Source organism: Carya illinoinensis, chromosome 1 (genome assembly GCF_018687715.1).
Source record: "Carya illinoinensis cultivar Pawnee chromosome 1, C.illinoinensisPawnee_v1, whole genome shotgun sequence".
Taxonomy (NCBI): Eukaryota; Viridiplantae; Streptophyta; class Magnoliopsida; order Fagales; family Juglandaceae; genus Carya; species Carya illinoinensis.
This window is the reverse complement of record NC_056752.1, coordinates 48,816,550-48,835,168: the sequence shown is the minus strand read 5'-3', so window position 1 is coordinate 48,835,168 and position 18,619 is coordinate 48,816,550. Positions and strand designations below refer to the sequence as shown.

Here is an 18,619-nt window from a genome sequence, read left to right as displayed (position 1 = left end):
TGTAACCTTGTTCCTCCTCTGACTGTGACTGATTCTTGCTGAGTCTGAAGTGACTTCCCAAGGGTGTGCCAACTGGTTTGGCCTTGTCCATATTGAATCTGCTGAGTACCTTTTTCACATACTCAGCCTGTGAGAGTCTCAACATACCTCTGACTCTGTCTCTGACAATTCTCATGCCAAGGATTTGCTTTGCAGCTCCCAAATCCTTCATTGCAAAGTGCTCTGACATCTGCTTCTTCAGATTATTGATCTCATCAATACTAGCCCCTGCAATAAGCATGTCATCCACATACAACAGCAAAATAATGTAAGAATTGTCAAAATGCCTGACATAGCAACAGTGATCTGCCTGACATCTAATATACCCTGCACTGTGCATGAAGTTGTCAAATTTCTTGTACCACTGTCTAGGAGCTTGCTTCAGGCCATACAAGCTCTTCTTCAGTCTGCAAACTGAACCTTCCTTTCCCTGTACCACAAACCCCTCAGCCTGGTGCATGTAGATGTCTTCTTCAAGGTCTCCACGAAGAAAAGTTGTCTTCACATCTAACTGCTCAAGAAATAGATCTTCAGTGGCAACCATAGCCAGTACCATCCTGATAGTTGTGATCTTTACCACAGGAGAAAAGATCTCAGAGTAATCAATATCCTGCTTTTGCTAAAAGGCTTTTACAACAAGTCTAGCCTTGTACCTCTTACTGCCGTCATGCTCAGTTTTCACCCAGTACACCCACTTGTTGTGTAATGCCTTCTTCCCTGATGAAGTTCTGTCAACTCCCATGTCTGATTCCCTAGCAGGGAATCCATCTCGTCTTTCATGGCCAGCTCCCACTTGCTAGAATTCTCATCTTGCAAGGTTTCTTCATAACTCTGCGGTTCTCCACCATCTGTCAACAAAATGTAATTCAAAGTAGGTGAGAAACGCTGTGGAAGACGTATAGTCCTAACTGACCTGTGAACTGCAACTGTAGGAGTAAACGATTCTGAAACTGCCTGCGGAATAATAGGAATGGGTGCACTGGACCCACTCTCCCCGTCACTCACATCTCTACATTGCACTGTGACCTCTTGTAGGTCATCCAATCCTACAAACTCGGACTCCTGAGGAGCTACTGCAGAAACTGTACTCGACTTATCCTTGTACATCATTTTCTCATTGAAAATCACATTCATGCTTCTTATGATTTTCCGACCCTGATCATCCCAGAAACGATAGCCAAATGCCTCGTCTCCATAGCCAATGAAATAGCATTTCTTTGACTTAGCCTCAAGCTTACTACGAGCATCAGAATCAACAAGCATATAAGAAAGACAACCAAAGGTTTTAAGGTGAGAAAACTTAACCTCTTTCCCGCTCCAAACCTCCTCAGGCAATCCACAATCCAGTGGAACTGATGGCCCTCTGTTTATCAAATAAACGGCAGTGCTGACTGCATCTGCCCAGAAAGTGGGTGGTAGTCCAGCGTGCAACCTCATGCTTCTAGCACGCTTATTAATAGTCCTGTTCATACGCTCAGCAACTCCATTTTGCTGTGGTGTCCCAGGAATGATCTTCTCCATTCTGATACCCAGAGTTGCACAATACTCCTTGAACCCGCCATTAACATACTCACTACCATTGTCAGACCTCAAACACTTCAGTTTCAAGCCTGTCTCTGTCTCAACCATGGCTTTCCAAATTTTGAAAACATTAAATACTTCAGATTTATGTTTCAAAAAATAAATCCATACCTTCCTACTATGATCATCAATGAACGTAACATAGTAGCGAGAACCTCCAAGAGATGCAACTGGGGAAGGACCCCACACATCTGTGTGCACAAGATCAAGTCTTCCTGTCTTTGGCGTCCTGCCACTTTTCAAGAAGCTGACCTTCTTTTGTTTCCCCATAACACAACTCTCACACATACCGAAATCAACTGTCTTCAGTTCTGGTAGCTTGCCTCTAGACAGAAGTTCCGTCATGCCCTTCTGACTCATATGGCCAAGCCTACAATGCCACAAATCTGCTGTGCTCTCTGCAACGGTAGTAGCAATAGTGTCAATTAAACCAGTAGTCATATATAGTGTACCAGTTTTCTTACCCCGAGCTAGTACCAATGCCTCTTTTGTGACCTTCCAGGTGCTATCTGAGAACACCACTGAATGATCACACTCATCAAGCTGCCCAACAGAAATGAGGTTCTTCTTCAACTCAGGAATGTGCATGACCTTTTGCAAGGTCCACTTGTTCTTGTCAGGGAGTGCAATGTCAATGTCTCTCATCCCCACTACGTTCAAAGCCTCACCATCAGCCAAATATACCTTCCCAAAATCACCTGCAACATAATTCCGCATTAGTTCCCGGTGGGAAGATGTATGGAAGGAAGCCCCTGAATCCAGTATCCAGTCATCAACTGGACTATGAACTGCAAGCAATAGTGCATCCTGTACTTCTTCAGTTACCACATTAGCACTATCATTCTCCGTCTTCTTGGGGTTTTTGCAGTTTTTCTTTATGTGGCCAACTTTGCCACAATTCCAGCAAGTTGCCTGCTAACCAGGCCTCGACTTGTTCTTGCCCCTATACTTTGATTTTGATCTTCCTCTGTTTGAGTTCCTGTCATGTGATCTCCCTCGAGAATCAACATTTAGGGCTGAACTCAAACCCGAGGTCTCGCCTGAATCTTTCCTGCGCACCTCCTCAGCCAAAATCAAATCACGAATATCATCATATTTCAGTTTAATTTTACCAGCAGAATTACTAACAGCCATTCTCATAGCTTCCCAACTATTTGGCAATGAAGCCAATAGTATCAGTGCACGTATCTCATCATCAAATTCAATTTCAACAGACGACAATTGATTTGTGATAGTATTAAAATCATTCAGATGCTGTGCAACAGACGTACCATCTGCCATTTTCAAATTGAATAACTTTTTCATCAGATGTACCTTGTTATTCGCTGACGGCTTTTCATACATACCTGACAAAGCCGCCATGAGATCCGCCGTCGTCTTCTCCTTGATGACGTTGTGTGCAACGGATCTCGACAGGGTTAATCGAATAACCCCCAGAACCTGTCGATCCAACAGGTTCCAACTAGCATCATCCATCTTTTCCGGTTGCTGCCTCAATAGTGGAAGATGAAGTTTCTTCCCATAGAGGTAGTCCTCTATCTGCATCCTCCAGTATCCAAAATCCATGCCATCAAACTTCTCGATCCCCGATACCTTCAATTCATCTCCAGCCATCGTTTCTCCTCAGACCTGAACATTGGCTCTTGATACCAATTGTTGTGAAAAACGATGACAATGAATTGAAAAATAATAACGAACGAGAAAAAACAATCACACACGCAATCACACACGATACAAGATGTACGTGGTTCGGCAAATTGCCTACGTCCACGGGAGCTGCAGAGGATTTTATTATTGAGGAATATCACACTACAAGATGGATCTCAACACTGTTCTTCCACAGTGTTTTTCGTGTCTACAGTACCCAGACATAAGAGTCAAAAATCACATATATAGTTCAAACGGCGGAATCCCTAAAATCGTATGTTCGCTCGAGCGGCGTGTCGAGCGCGCGTCGAGCGAACTTCCCTTCCGCATCCTGCTCGAGCTCACTGTCGAGCTGATGTCGAGCGTTCGACTCTGCCTGACTTCGCTTGAGCGGCCAATGCCTCCGCTCGAGCGAACTCCTCCCGCTCGAGCTCACTGTCGAGCTGACGTCAAGCGTTCGACTCTGCCTGACTTTGCTCGAGCGGCCAATGCCTCCGCTCGAGCGGTGTGGACCAGACTCCACAATACTCAACAGTTCTAGAGGTAGGACTATGCGACATCTGACGAGAGCTAGAAGGAGTGTAATAGGGAGAGGCAAACCGTGAGCTGGTGGGAGTGGGGTGATGGCGTCGGCGGCTTGGGGAATAATAGTTGATTTCAAAGGAGGGGTCAGCCATGGATGGAGGAGTATGATAAGGTGGAAATGTGTCATGAACATGAAAAGGAGACGTGAAGAGAAAAGGAACGAAACAGCATAGAGGTGAAGGAAAAGAACAAGGTTGAGCTTCGTTAATAGTACTAATTGTCCGAAGCGGTTGGTTTAGAGACAAAGGTACTTAGCCTGTTCCGCCTTGTATTTTAGTATAATAAAGATGCACGCACTTTGGACCAAAACAACGACAAAGAAATATGTATAGGGATTTTAAGCTTCTGTTTGTTTTACTTGGTAATGCCTCTTAGTTTTGAGGACTGTTCTTAGCCGTCTGTGTTGGGAATCTCGCCATTGTGCATATGAGAAGCTGCTTACTTTACAAGGTGGCCGGCCAGCTAATTAACTACCTTATATATGTTAAAGAGTTGCATATAAAATTGACTCATCAAGGAAAATATGACTTGTCAATTACAATACGATCAAGTCAATCCGTTGAATGTGGAATACAACAAATATCCTACATCTTAAACCTCACCTAAAATATAAAATGTGTACCTTAGGAATCTAAGAAATAGCTGTAAATCCGTTGGTTGTTTTCTTGTTTTGTTCATCAAAGATTCAAAATACATTCTGGTTCAGGTTCTTGAAGCTCTTTGATTTATTGATACCTCTTCTGCTCGGTCGCAAGAGGGGTGGAGGTAAGATCGACAGCTGTACGTGCAGTGTACGTAGCCCCGACAAGGTCGACGCCCTCGGCCGATTGTAGTTCCTCTTTATGTACATTTTTTTTAGACTAGTTGAAAGTTTACAAAGGATACTTATTCTATTTTCAAGCTAACGTGTGTAAATACATTATTCACGTCAATAAGATATTTACATTTTAAATTAAATTATGACGTATAAACATTTTATTAGATATATTTTACATACTAATTTGAAAATATAATTTTTCGGATAAAAATAAACTCAGCAGAATCTTGTTGAAAATCTTTAAAACAAAAAGAAAAAGTATGATGGAGTAGATTACTGAGAGAAGTAAAATTAGAAATCAAAGGAGTTTGTTTAGAAATAACTTAAAAAATCCAAGATAGCAGTTTGGTATAGAATTGATTTCTGGATATATAGGAATCGTATATACTTTTTTGGTCAAGAGGGAAACAAGTTAATCAGCAAACCATCTCTCTCTTTCCGTTTATCAGCAACCCATCAATAATTACGAGGATCCTCCATTTGCCATCAACCCATGCCTTGCTAAGGATACGGATTGCGTCTACTGAACGACGACCCATCACTATCATTGACCATATAACTCGCTGGCTTTGAGACCAGTTGTTTTAATAATTTAAAGAAAATTTCTATTCAATCATTCTCACATCATACGTTATAGTTTTCAAATTTATTTTTCTTTTATCAAGTATATAATATATGAATAATATATTAAAAAAATTCAATTAATTTAGAAAGAATAAAATTAAAAAAAATAAAAATAAATATAATGTATAAAGATGATGAGTAGCAAATCTCCATTTTAAATCGTCAAGTTTATTTCAAGATATGATCTTTAAATTATCAAAATTGTCGCTTGTCCTTGTAGATATACATCCCTTCATAAGATTTAAGATTGCAGTGATGAATTTTTATCCATCAAATAGAGTTCATATATTTCTATAAATTATAAATACTATGTTTTGAGTTGGGGAGCTAAGTAATAATATTTTGGTAAAATCTTAAAGGTTACAAATGAGGTGGCATTTGGAGGGGTTAATCATAATTTTCACTTCTGTATGGCTGATGTAATGACCAGTGGTTTCCGGTGCTTCTATCCAAACAAACAAAAATTGTGTCTCAAGTTTTCTCCTAAAAACTACTTGTAGCATAGGTTTACCATGACTAATAATCAATTAAATACATAAACAAGGGTTAAATATCTTTGATTCTCATCTTTTTTTCAATGGCATCTCAGAGCTACGGTGGATCCAATGACCACAAGGTTCTATTGATAAGATGAGAACTAGAGATTAAATTCCAAGGAATGTTGAATGAGTGAAACTCAAGTTCACTTCAACTATAAGTGCCTATTATTCCCAACAAAATTCAGAAATTTTTTTTTATATAAGTAACAAAATTCATAGACATGGAAAAAAGAAAAAGAAAAAAGAAAAAAACCTGATGTAAATTGATTACAAGCATTCACAAAATTTTGTCGAGAAATACAACCGAAAAAATGTGACTCTTCTTTCAATAACATATACAACATATTTTAACACACTATCATATTATCGAGTAAATCATGAGGAAGGTCTCATGAATCCAAGAAGATATACATAGTCCATTCTAGATCTTCTACAAATATTCGTATCATCCTTACCTTGAGCTTTTGCACATCTGATATTCCTTTACACCCTAACCTTTGCGATGATCCAATTTTTCTGGTCAATCCACACAGAAGTATGATTATCTAGGCTTTGAATCACTTCCCTTGCTTCGGAAGGATGAGAGCGAGAAAAAGGATCTTGGAGCTGTAAGATTAAATTTTGAAGTATACTACTGTCAGTAAAATTTTCCGTAAAGGTTTTGAGAAATGAACAGAAGGATTTCCTTCTTGCACGGATGACACACACAAACACGTGTTTCTGCAAAAGAGGAATTACAGATACATAATTCTGGTCAAGTGTCATCCCTATCAGAATAACTATTCCTTCAGCCCTATCACACTGTTAATTACTGCTAGGAAAAGTATGATGAGTATGATGAATGATATACAACCAAACTATTTGCTGATAAACTGTACCTTTTAAGGAGCTTCCAGACATATGGTCGTCCCTCAGTTTAAAGTTTCCTGGAGGTGCTGGAATAGAACTTTGTAAGGCTTGCACTGACAGAAATAAAACTTAACATTCTTAATACTTTGCAAGTGGCTAGCATGCAGAAGACAAACTCAAAGTTGGCAGCAGTTACACAAGGACATTATCATTTAACAGAACATTTGAAACTTAACACCTCATGAGCAGGCATGTCATCAAATAATATTCCGAGAAAAAAAAATTGAAAATAAAGATATGCATAGATTACCCTGTTCATTGAACTCGCTCTCATTGAAGTTGTCGTCAGAAGGATGACCTTGGGAGAATCCCATTCTTGACTTCCTCAAGTCTTCTGATGACCGATTGGCAGCATCCCGCCCATCTTCTGTATCATCATCTCCTTCTGAAGTTGTCGCAGAGATCCAGTCAACCAAACTCTCTGTCCCACGACTTTTCCTTCCAAATTTCAATAATCGCTTGAACCCTTTTGTGACATCCTTACGAGACTGATTGTGGGATAAATTAGCAACAACAATAGGCTTCTCAGCAGCTCCCCATTTCTTTCTCATTCGAGCTGCATCAGCCTCTGATTGGGTCAGGCTATGAGAATTCCAGGATGTAGGGCTCCCAATCGGAGAATCCACAAAAGCATCAACATCAGAGTTTTCATGTGGAAATGAAAATGGATGATGCATGCGTGAGTTCCACGAGACGGGACTTCCAGCTGGGGAGTCCTGCAAAGACCCTACACTGTGGAAAGTAGAAGGCTCAGTAGCAGGCAATTCAACCACAGAAGCAGGGTCCACTTGAGAAAGTGATCTCATGGAATCACCATTTTCAGACCCAGAATTAGCTGAATTGTAAGATTCTGGGCTCAGTGTAGTTTTCCCATTATTCAAATCAGCACGATTGTCAACCTGCATGGTTTCCAGCTCTTCCTCTTCTTCCTCCTTAGCCATATCCACTGAATCTTCTGCCTCAAAGGCCAATTCATCAAATTCTTCATCATTTTCCAAAGTCTCAGATGCAACTGCAGCCTTCAGCTTAGAAAAACTAGCTCCAGCACCAGGACCTATTCCATTACCCTTCCTGAGGAAAGGTTTAGATTCCACATTCTTTGGAATTTTTTCATATGGGCTCTGCTCAATCTGCTCTTTATCAAATTTTATTGGAGCCAAAACGGCACTGTCAGTGTTTTGGGGGGACAAATCTTTCAACTCTACTGGATTGATGAAACCTTTTCTTAAGGACTGAGATCGCCGTGGCTTCTCTTCCTTAGCAGTTGGTACATCTTCACTGGTACTCTTGCTGCGACCCAAGTTTCTAGCCTGAAGTCGGGTAGTTGTTTTGCTTACTCCAGAAGAAGGTTTCGTATTTTCTTTTCTAAAATCAGAGAAGTTTGGAACTGACTGCGCAAGAGGATTTTCTGATTGCATTCTTCGCTTTCCAGAACTGGAATTGGAAACTTTGGCTGATGACCGTGGTAACGTATTGGCTGTTGTGCGGGGTGTAGATGAAGACAAGCTTCTGTTCGGCAAAAGCTTCTTAGTTTGAGCACTTCTGGAAGCAACATCCCCAACAGAGGACTCGCTGAAAAACCGGTCTGGTCCATAAAATTTCTGCCCAGGAAATTTAAGGTCTTCGTCGTCTTCGCTCTGAAAGGAATCTACTGGGAGCTGTAAAAATTATATTATTCAAATTAGTTAAAAGAAAATAAAATGAGAAGCAAAATATGGCTTCAAGGTTCAAAAGATTCCGTACAAAAACCAAATTCTAGAAGAAGTCAGGTTTATCACTTCATAAAAATAAAACTAGGATGTGAGTACCTGCTCCCTTTTCATATCTGACCGACAATTGAAAGATCTAAGTTTCTCTGCTCGCCGACGAGCACTAGACAATGGATCTTGTTCATCAGCAGAGGGAGGAAACTTGGCCTTCATCTCAGCTCTGCTGCGCTCAAGGTTATCCTGCATAGCCTTCATCTTGGCTTCCTTCTCTGATCTTTTAGAACTCCATTCTTCCCTCAGTTTAGCATCTCTTTTCTGCATGTACCTCTCATAGAATTTTCCTCTGGAATCATCTGTAAAACTAAGTTCAGAAAAATTCTTCTTCAGAGTATCACTATAATCCTGATTATCTACCATCTTCATCGGTGGACTGGGAGTACAGAAGTTTCCCATATTAATGGTACTCTCGGCCCCTTCAATAACTGAGTTTTTGTTCTGAAATTGCATGGGAGTAATCTCCCCTGATGCTGGTTTTCTGTACTCTGAACTTGCTGCCTGCTCCATCTGTTTGTCGGCAGGCTTGTTTCTCCGTGCAGAACTAGACTGATCCCCAGGAACCCGAAGCTTGTGCTCTGCAAAGAGCTTTTCAAGCTCGTTAGCCTTCATTTTCAGTTCATCATTGAGCTCCTGATTTCCCTTAGACTGCCTAACTCTCTGAACTTGCTCTGATGGCATTGTTGAGATTGTAGAGAAACTCTCTTGAGTCTCTGAAACCTTTTTACCAGGATAGTCCAAGTCGGTGTACTCGTAAGAAGGACCAATTTCATCCTTCCTACCCTGAGTCTTCTTAGTTGGCTCACGACCAGCAGAAACAGGTTTCTGAAACTTCATGCTCTGGACTCCAGAATCTTCCCCTTTGGTTTGTTTCCTATCTGAGGACTGCAATTCTTTCTTACCAATCTCCTCAATTTCTCCTGTAAAAGATCTCCACTTGGGCTGAGGATGCAACTGAACACCGTCAACTCCTTTGATCTGTGATGAGGGGTTTTCCTTCAGTTTTAGCCCACTACCACCATCAAACTGCCCTGCCAAAGAGTGGGAATGACTCTGAGAACCCCTGGAACGTGGTTTCACCACTTGATCCCTCCGTCCAGAGTCCTCCACTCTATTGCTAAATTCACCATCAAATGTACCATCTATTGCCTTGCTTGCAAAAGTTAGAACCTGATTCTTCAGTCCAACAATCTCAGTCCGCTCTGGAAAGCCTCTAGACTGAGACTCAATACCCACTTGATCTTTAACGCCACCACCACTCCCATCACAATTCAAAGAAATCTTCACCTTCTCCTTGGAAACCCCCTGGTCGCTCACCCCAGCCGGCTCCGCTTTAGCAGTAAATGCTCTAAATTGGGTTTGATCAATCACCCCAGTTTGATCTTTCCAATTCGTCCGCCCCTTTAATCCCACCTCTTCTTCTTTACCCAAATCCCCCCTGACCTGGCTCTTCACGTCAGCTTGATTTTTCAACACAGCATCACCATCCCCATCGGAACTACTCTTTGCATCAACCTTAGATGTGCGGTCCTTATCATTGCATGAACCAGAGAATATTTTATCGGAATTATCTTGCGAATGCAAAAAAGAAGATGCAGACGAAGGCGTACACAAAGGACTCTCTACATCCTTCTTCTCTCCACTCAAATCAATGCTCATATCGCTCGCACCGCTCCATCTTCTCAACACGGCCTTCTCGACGGCAGCAGGACCAGACGACACGTCGGACGAGAGCCTCCTCAGCTCCACAGGCTTCCCTACAATGGGTTTGCCGCCAGAATTCTCTTTCTGCTTGTTTTCGAAGAGGTTGATACGGTCCTGCACGCTGAGCCGCCTGGAAGGTTGAGACGCCGCAATGGAAGATGACTCGAGCGTAGCCTCGTCTTTCTTGTCGTTCTGCGCCTTGGGCTCTAGCTGGGTCTGTTCGTTTTTCTCGTTGAAATCGCCTCGGGCAGGGAAGGTGGTGCTGGAGGCGAGGGACTTGGGCTGCTGAAACGTGGGAGACTGCGATTGGTTAAGGTGGTACGTTTGTTTTTGTTTCTGTTGTAGTAGTTGGTCTTGACCAGCTGGGTGATGGACCCGTTTATTTGGGGGTTGATGGTGGGACCCAGTTGTGTCTTCCGTGGGGTCATCGATTGACATGTCGGACCCTGTCGACGATCTGACGGCTGGATCCTCGACAACTGGCCTCCATGAGCTGATTAGGTCCGGTCTTCTCTGGCACAGTGAGATGAATTTTGTGCATGCTTCGCTGCACGAATACCCAACAAATTATAGTGAGGAAAGAAATTTCCAGAATATATATACATCGATATTCATATTAATTACCTTCCTCTCTATCTTACTATTTTTGTGCATTAAAAGTATTTATTTTATTATTATTTTTTTTAAAAAAAGAAAAGAAAAAGAAAAGAAAGGTGAGAGAAGCAGAACGAACGCCAACTGGAACTTAAAAAATTTTGGAAAAGGCCTCCATAACTGCCGTACCTGCTGGATTGATAAGGTGACTATGAGGTGTACCTTTTATTTCCTACCTTTTCTTTCTTTCTATTATTATTATTATTATTTGAAAAGCAACTTAAATGGGGATCGTAATTACTTTGTCCATTGGGTCACGACACGGCCTCATCTGACAAAATCTAATTAAAACCTTAACCACAAGGAAACAAAATTTAAAAAAAAGGGGAACTTTGGGTAACTTTTGGGGCACAAATCAAGGTTGGACTCAAAAAACAAAGGGAGCCCTCAGCCCAGTACCATCTTTGTCGTGTATAGCTATGGGCCACAGGCAAGAGATGGGCATGTACCCCACTTACCCCCTTAAAGATTAAAAATAAAAAACTGTTTTTTTTTTTTTTTTTTTTTTAATTTAGGATATACATGGGTGCAACCTGTGGTGGATATAAAAATTAATAGCCATGCACGATAATTTTAGTGACCCATATAAGAATCCCACAGTGATTCCCAATCCTAATCACTGAAGGAATAGTATAGATGAAAGGCATCTATCTGTCAGGCCATTTTAATGGATAGACTATAGTTTACAAGGTCAGTTTTCATTATTTCTACGATAGCTTAGCACTTTCATAATGTAAGGCATGATAATGGATGTGAATTATCGACCAAAAAGAGCTTCTTAACACCATAGAGCCTCCCTCCCTCAATTACCAACCTGGCAAATCACTTGAACAAATGATTTCTCTATAAAACCCAGGACCAAACATGCAGGAGTTTTATGTTATATTCCTTTTTCAACTCGTTTTATGCCTTCAGAAAAAGCTGTAATTTCAAATCTCTTCACCTCTCTGACAACAGAAAACCCATTGTGGCAGAGAGGGAAAATTCCTGTAAATCACGTATTGATTTTGAGATTATGATTCTCCCCTCTCTGCAGGTTGGGGAGAGGTTTTAACCTAACGTGAAAGAAGTTAAAAACATTTCCTCTTCATTTCTCTTTCGTTTTATGTTTTCCCACTGCACCAAAGCGGAGGAGGATCCTTCCCCTCCCAGTCACTGCTACCAAAACCCTGCACTAAATCGCTACAGAAAGCTGGGTTCACTTGATGCACATGCACAACACAAAAGTGGGAGGAGGAGCGGGTGAACCTTGAGATATAACATTTAGTTCAAGAATGAGTTCTTACTTCAAGCGATGGGCACCAAACTGATCTGCAAAAAGTTGGAGTTCAGACACTGAGATAGGGTTAAAACCAGCAGCTGAGGCACGAGCACTTGCGGTAGCCAGGTCCTGCTGAACCGCAACAAGCCGTACATCAATAGCCCTCAAAAGCTCCTTCCTGTGGCAAATGGTCAAATAGAATAACAAAACTTAGAAAGCAAACAAATCAAGGATATTGGTAATGGCATAGTTCATTAATGAATATATACAATATTTACAGTAATTTTTTTGATAGGTTCTAATTAACCTCACTATAATTACCAAAACTTACTGAGCCCTCTTCTCATAGGTTCTAATCAACATAACCTTTGTCATTGCCTCTTTTCTAAAGTGGACAATCAGACAACTTTAATTTCCATGATCAGATAGATACGGTGATTCCTAACTTCCCAAATGTAGCAGACCCCCTAATCGAACCAACCAGGGTTTCATTAACATCGTTGCCATATTGCAGGATTCAGAGCCTAGCATACCTTAGTCACTGCTGAAAGGAAACCCTTAATTTTAAATAGTATAAGATCAAAATCATCTTCAACGGCTGATATCTAAAGGGAAATTACAATGGACTGAATTAAATTTTGTAACAAATGAAATTCAGAACTCAAAAGGCATGTCATGCAAAAGTGAAGATTAAGTAAAATAACACACTGATCAAATTAATTTAATCCGATCGGTCAGGAGAGGAGGGGAAAAGAAAGCATTACTTTGTTGCATCTGCTGCCCCTGAGGTTCCTGTTCCATCCCCACCTGGAGATTATTATCCAAAACCGTGTCAGCACATTAATGAAAGTGCTTCAAGAAGAATGAAGATTTGGAATCTTTGGATGCATACTTTCAACACAACATACTTCTAAAGAACTTCAAATGTCTAATAGCCAAGACATAGCAAAATTCATGAACCATGCCAGGGAGAAGACGCAACAGATAAACCACTAACTGGATCGAAATGCCCAACGCAAGGGCCACAACTCAATACCTTTACAAATCCATGCAAAAATTGAAACCCAGACTGTAACCAAAACCAGACATTATTGTATGTTGCTTAGTATAATGGCAAGGTAATTAAGTCAGGTTCAATGGGACAAGCCACCAACTCCCTGTTCATTAATTGTCTACACAATAAGTTCTGATGCATTTTGAAAGGTCAAAGCATTTCTATCTGCACATCTCCCTCTCCATGCCCAACTCCCACCAGGTTCACTGGACTCAATGAAACTGATCTTGTTGCCAGCAGACCCAAAAGCTTCAAGGAAAATATAAAGCCTTACATGAACAGGCCAAGTGCATTGCCCAGGGAAAATGACAAGATCTGTTTTCTTTTACTTTTCTGATACTGCACTAGAGATGAAAACTGTTTTCATCTATAACAAAAATCATGAGTTTAGCTTCTTCTCACAAATAACTTCTGCAATCCAATTCACCAAGTACCATGGCTTTAATATTCATGAAAAAATGTAACGTTTCCACCCTACTCCATATGGAGAGTTGCAATGTCTTCCCAAAAACTTTAAAATAAAGTAATCAACCATCTAACGTTAAAGGTAAAATTACAAGTTTATCATCTGAATTACAGTTTGGCACTGCTACACTCCCACACACTCTAAACATTATCAACATTTCCTCCCCCCCACCTTCTTTGTGTTGTTCTCCATTAAGCAATGCCATGGAATCCCTACCCTTATTCCCCCTCTCTATTAACATAAGCATGAACTGATAGCGACAAATCTATTGCCACCCATCAAAAATGTAATTCTCTTCTGAAATTTTAACTTTCTTGTCACTCCTTCAGCAAATCTGCTAAGATTTTCATGCCTGACGTCTCTGACCTTGTTAGATACAGATAGTCTGCAAGCTCCACCAACTCAGCTCACCATCATCCTTATACTCAAAGCGCGACTGCACCCAATAATTTTTCTTCAACTCCTTCATTGTGGTCCCTAATCTATATTTTCTCAACTCCACCACAATTCAATATATACACCAATGACACGCTCTTCATTGATTTTATATACTCCTGCAGCAGTCATCATGCAGCCTCCCACTTAGTTTTAATCTCTCAACTTGTTTTCCCAGATTTATGTTGTTTACTAAGAAAATGAGTATTTTTTTTTTTTAACAAAAGAAAAAAAGGACTCAAAATCCAAGTCCTTTTATGCTTTGGGACCTCAAACTCAGGAGAAACCAAACCAGATAGATTTTACCCCAAAAAAACACACAAGCAATATTGCAGGAGATTGTCAGGTTTAATACAAAATTCAGTATAATTTTATTTTCCTTTTCTATATTAAAATTGTTTCACAACTATTAAATCAATTTTGTAATTGGAACTATTGTGCTTAAAGCCTTGATCCTAATATTTTGCTTTTTGTCAAGACAGAACATTCAAACAAGTTTTCTGGAGAAAATTTGTAACTTTATGGTGGCCTTCAAATAAGTGATAGGTACAAAGGGAAGTGCTCTGCACATCCCAGGGAGATAGTTATAATCGATAGTAATTTCAAAAAGTGAGGGGCTATTTGTGATTATGTCCAACATTAGAGGCTGATTGCTCAATTTTAATGCTCAGGAGGGGCATTGCAAATTGCCTCATGGTTTAGGGTGGAAAAAAGGAATTTACCCAATTACTTATTTATTTTTCATGATAAGGAACAGGTGATGATATCAAAATACTACCAACTTTAGACATACCATGACATAAATGTACAACTTAACATACAACTGTATGTGATGAGCTATCTCTCTAATGTATTATCAAAATAATTAAGTTCTTCAACACCCCAATCCGTTTGTCAGGCATAATCTTCTTTTTTTATCAGTAAAAGTTTTTGTATCTGATACTTATAAAAAAAAAAAAAGTTTTTGTATCTGAAGGGGCTCGTACTGTAACGTGAAGCTAAGCCATAGCCTTAAGGCCTAGCGCACTAACCAACTAAACCACTTATAGTTTTGACAGGCATAATTTATTAAAGACTAATGTGTATAAAATAATTCTCTACATGTATAGGTGTTTTCTCTCACATACTACCTGTTTACTTGGGCCCTGCCTAATTATGTGGATTAATAAATTTTCTTGCTTATGAAAAAAAAAAAAAATTTAAACCCACTTTGCAGAAGGTTATGCAATAAGGAATGCAGCGAATGCTACCTTGGAAAATTATTTCAAAAGGCTCAGCAGAGTCTTAATGGCATATCTATTGCCCTGTTACTATCTTCTGCTAATACCAGTATCACCAAACACAGCTGAGTCTATGCCTATGTTGACAACCAATGCGACTTGGTAAACCCCAAAATTCCCACTATTAATGATCAGACTAAAACAATAATAATGGTCAGCTCCAGTTTATCCCCACCAGTCCTAATTTTCCACCACGCTTTAGAAGGTACCCTCAACAAAAAAATAAAAATAAAAATAATAAAAAGATGGGAATCCTCTGAACAGAAAAACAAATAGGAAAAATCTAAGGAAATCCGTGCCATAAGATATGCTTGTTTCTACGAAGTGCATATGGAAAAGGCAAAAGTACATGTATTAGATGCCTTATTAGAAAATATCCGAACCAGTGTGTTTTCTTGTATACCAAACAATTTAAGAGTAAAATCAACTACCTGGGGAGTAAACAGAACGAAACAAAACATACCTAACGCACCAGAAAGTTGATCTCCTGCACCCTGCATAAAATGGGATCCCAGATTTAGTAACTAAAATAATGGTACTCCAAGTATTAGAGCATTGGTTCTCTACATAATCAAAATGTGGTTATTACTTGAGAATATATTCTCTGGGCTGCTTCCAACTGAGACATCTCTTGATCCAATGTGTTCACCAGCTCCAAGACCTCTGGTGTACTAACAAACCGCACAAACCTGAAGAAAAATTTCTACTGACTAAAAAATTTATCATGTCGATAAGCCAATAAAAAAAAATATAGTTAGAAGTTAGAACTTTTTCAATTGGCAACATATGTTACCGTTCAAGTGTTCCCTTTGTGAACCATGTCTCAGAATTTTTACGACTCTCAACTTCAAGCTTAATTGTCTGAACTGCAAGTGCAACCTGCTCTTCCGCGACCTTTAAATGGGTCACAAATGGCTTTACTAATCCTGATGCAAGCTTCTCAGTGTTTCCATCACTCGAGACAAACAACTCACATCTGCCCAGAAAGGAAGAAAGAATATTTCTCAATATCAACCACATAATGGCAAGATAGAAAGAATGAGAAAACTAAAACCGAGCATCTGGTTATCCTCACCGTGAGCGCTTAGGCGACAACTCGAACACGGCATAATCAAGTGTTGTGCCAGACTTCATCTTCCCCAACTCTAGGTAGTGGGTACACTACCTCTTCTCTGCTTTATTCATAAATCCAGAGGTAATTTCAACAAAATGAAGGCACAGGTCCTGAAAACTTAAATTAATCAAGTCTTAAAACCCAAAAAATGTCGATCATAAAACTTCAGCGCTTCAATGCAGTTTCCGGGAAATTCAATAACAAATACAATAAAAAATTCCCCGACGGTTACAAAAATTACAGTCTAAGCTAAAAATCACACGCGACTTTGAAGTTGGCGGAAGGTATGAAACTTTATTTAATCAAATCAATTATGAGAATTATTGTCCAGTCGTCCATATTTCAAAACAAGATGGATTACTAACGTAAGTCTAAAACAAAAGGTAAACGACCAGCTGGTAAAACCCACAATAATTTTAAGCCGAAATGCTTACTAAAAATAGCCATAAGATCTCAATCCCAAAACCCACCTCCAAAGCCAAATGCACCAAAGTTCACGTCCTTGCACTAAAACAGAAACCGTACACGTCGCAAATATCGATCATATTAGTCCCAGATCTGGTTTAATAAATATCCAAACCCAAATGCCAAACCACACCATACCCACCTAGACTTCGCACCATAAAACCAAATTCCAATGCAAAATCAAGCCAAACCCAGATAAATATATTCACGTGTAAATAGATATAGACATTGATAAACGAAATACAGAAACAAGATAACTTACCAAATTTTCAAAAACCCTAGAGTATCAAAAATCTGGAGCAAATGCTAGAGAGATCATTGAAATCGAAGCGTGCCCGAGATGTCAATTTTCTGAGATCTTGGGCTGGCTTAATCGGATCCTCTGATTCGGGTTCAAATGGGTACCAACATTTCGCTCACTTCTCTTTTATACCCTCTTCAATCTTCTTCTCCTATGTCCCGGGGAATAGCTTGCCCCAGTTTCTTTAATGGGTTTTTCTTTTATTCTGCTTTTAAGTTCAAAGAGAACCCTAACAATGACAAGATGGTCTTTGCTTTAATCATCCCCACATTTGTGTATCTTTCTCTCTCTCTCTACACTCTCCATACAGTAGAGAGAGAAAGAGATAGAGGGAGAGGATAGTCTGCTTCCAGACAAGTTTTTAGCAACTCATTTCCAAATCCTTTTCTTAACTATAATTGAAAGACAGTGACTGTTGATGTTAAATTACAAAAATGGGCTTCACAGTAGAGTGTTGCCTTGAGTTTGATATTACCCTACTACCGTCCATATTTGGCCGAGAAAGTCCCTAATTTATTTTTTACGTTTTGGTTAGATAAAATAACGAGTAAATGTGACAATGATATGTTTACACTCCAAAAATGGAAATAAAATAAAATTTCATCAAAAAATTATATTTTTTCTTTTGAATTTTCTCAATTTCTTTTATGTTTATATTTTTATTTTATTTTTAAATAAATCGCATTGCACTATCATGTAATATCAAGTAAATTAGACAAAATAAACTTTATAAGTAAAGCGAGCATAATAGTATTTTTCAAAAGTACGTTCATAATCTTTTAAACAGCCGCCCTTACATCATTATTTAATATGGCATTAAATTAATAAAATATCATTTATCATATAAATACTCCGACGCCAATCATTTAATTCCACCTAAAAAGATTATAAAAAAATACTAATTAAAACAAAAATCAATAGCAATCTTTAAATGGTGGTAATATAAGTTATTACGACGGACAATTGAGGGTCATATCAGGGAAGGAACAGGAACACGACTAGGCGTAGTGAGCATTTTTAGTAATTTAAGTCTTAAGACGTGGTCAACTGTGGTCGTTCACCATAATGACCTCCTAAGCGCGAATAGTTAAAAGTAAATAACGGATCGCGGTTCTTTACAAAAGGCAAAAGCTTTCGAAAGTGAGAGAGATTTTTTTTTTTTAAAGGTAGAAAATGCCAAATGGCATGTCGTGCGGTTCAAGCAGTGACCAGTGTCTTACTCATTTACGAATACCTAATTTACCATACTATCCTCCAAAAAAGTCCACGACCAATAATTATATGTTGTACGCCACTCATCCTAAGACACTTGTCACCAGCAAGAGACTCAGCACCTTCAGTGCAGAAAAAGAACCATAAAATCAAGGAATATACTCTGAAG

The 18,619-nt window shown here is 39.5% G+C and overlaps 1 protein-coding gene across 5 annotated transcripts; it reads right to left on the bottom strand.

Moving 5' to 3' along the window:
* Positions 1–6,067: 6,067 nt before the first annotated feature.
* On the bottom strand, positions 6,068–17,609 carry LOC122280137. 5 transcript variants are annotated; one of them, XM_043091158.1, is made up of 11 exons: positions 17,200–17,608; positions 16,434–16,582; positions 16,152–16,334; positions 15,948–16,047; positions 15,822–15,852; positions 12,888–12,930; positions 12,149–12,301; positions 8,550–10,755; positions 6,992–8,399; positions 6,711–6,794; positions 6,068–6,438 (listed from the first exon to the last, which is right to left on the bottom strand). In XM_043091158.1, exons 2-11 carry the CDS (start codon positions 16,490–16,492, stop codon positions 6,374–6,376), a joined length of 4,332 nt encoding a protein of 1,443 aa, XP_042947092.1. In that variant the 5' UTR covers positions 16,493–16,582; positions 17,200–17,608; the 3' UTR covers positions 6,068–6,373. The 5 variants fall into 5 exon arrangements, with proteins under 5 accessions (XP_042947092.1, XP_042947068.1, XP_042947084.1 ...); XM_043091134.1 differs by having other exon boundaries at positions 6,431–6,552; positions 16,434–16,589; positions 17,200–17,609; XM_043091150.1 differs by having other exon boundaries at positions 6,431–6,552; positions 16,434–16,533; positions 17,200–17,609.
* Between the last annotated feature and the right edge of the window lie 1,010 nt (positions 17,610–18,619).

Coding starts and splice junctions, on each gene's coding strand:
- LOC122280137 (XM_043091134.1), bottom strand. CDS start 16,492: ATGAAGTCTGGCACAACACTTGATTATGCCGTGTTCGAGTTGTCGCCT. Junction 12,931..15,821: donor TCAACTTTCTGGTGCGTTAG/GTATGTTTTGTT, acceptor AATAATCTCCAG/GTGGGGATGGAACAGGAACC. Junction 8,400..8,549: donor CAGATATGAAAAGGGAGCAG/GTACTCACATCC, acceptor TAATTTTTACAG/CTCCCAGTAGATTCCTTTCA.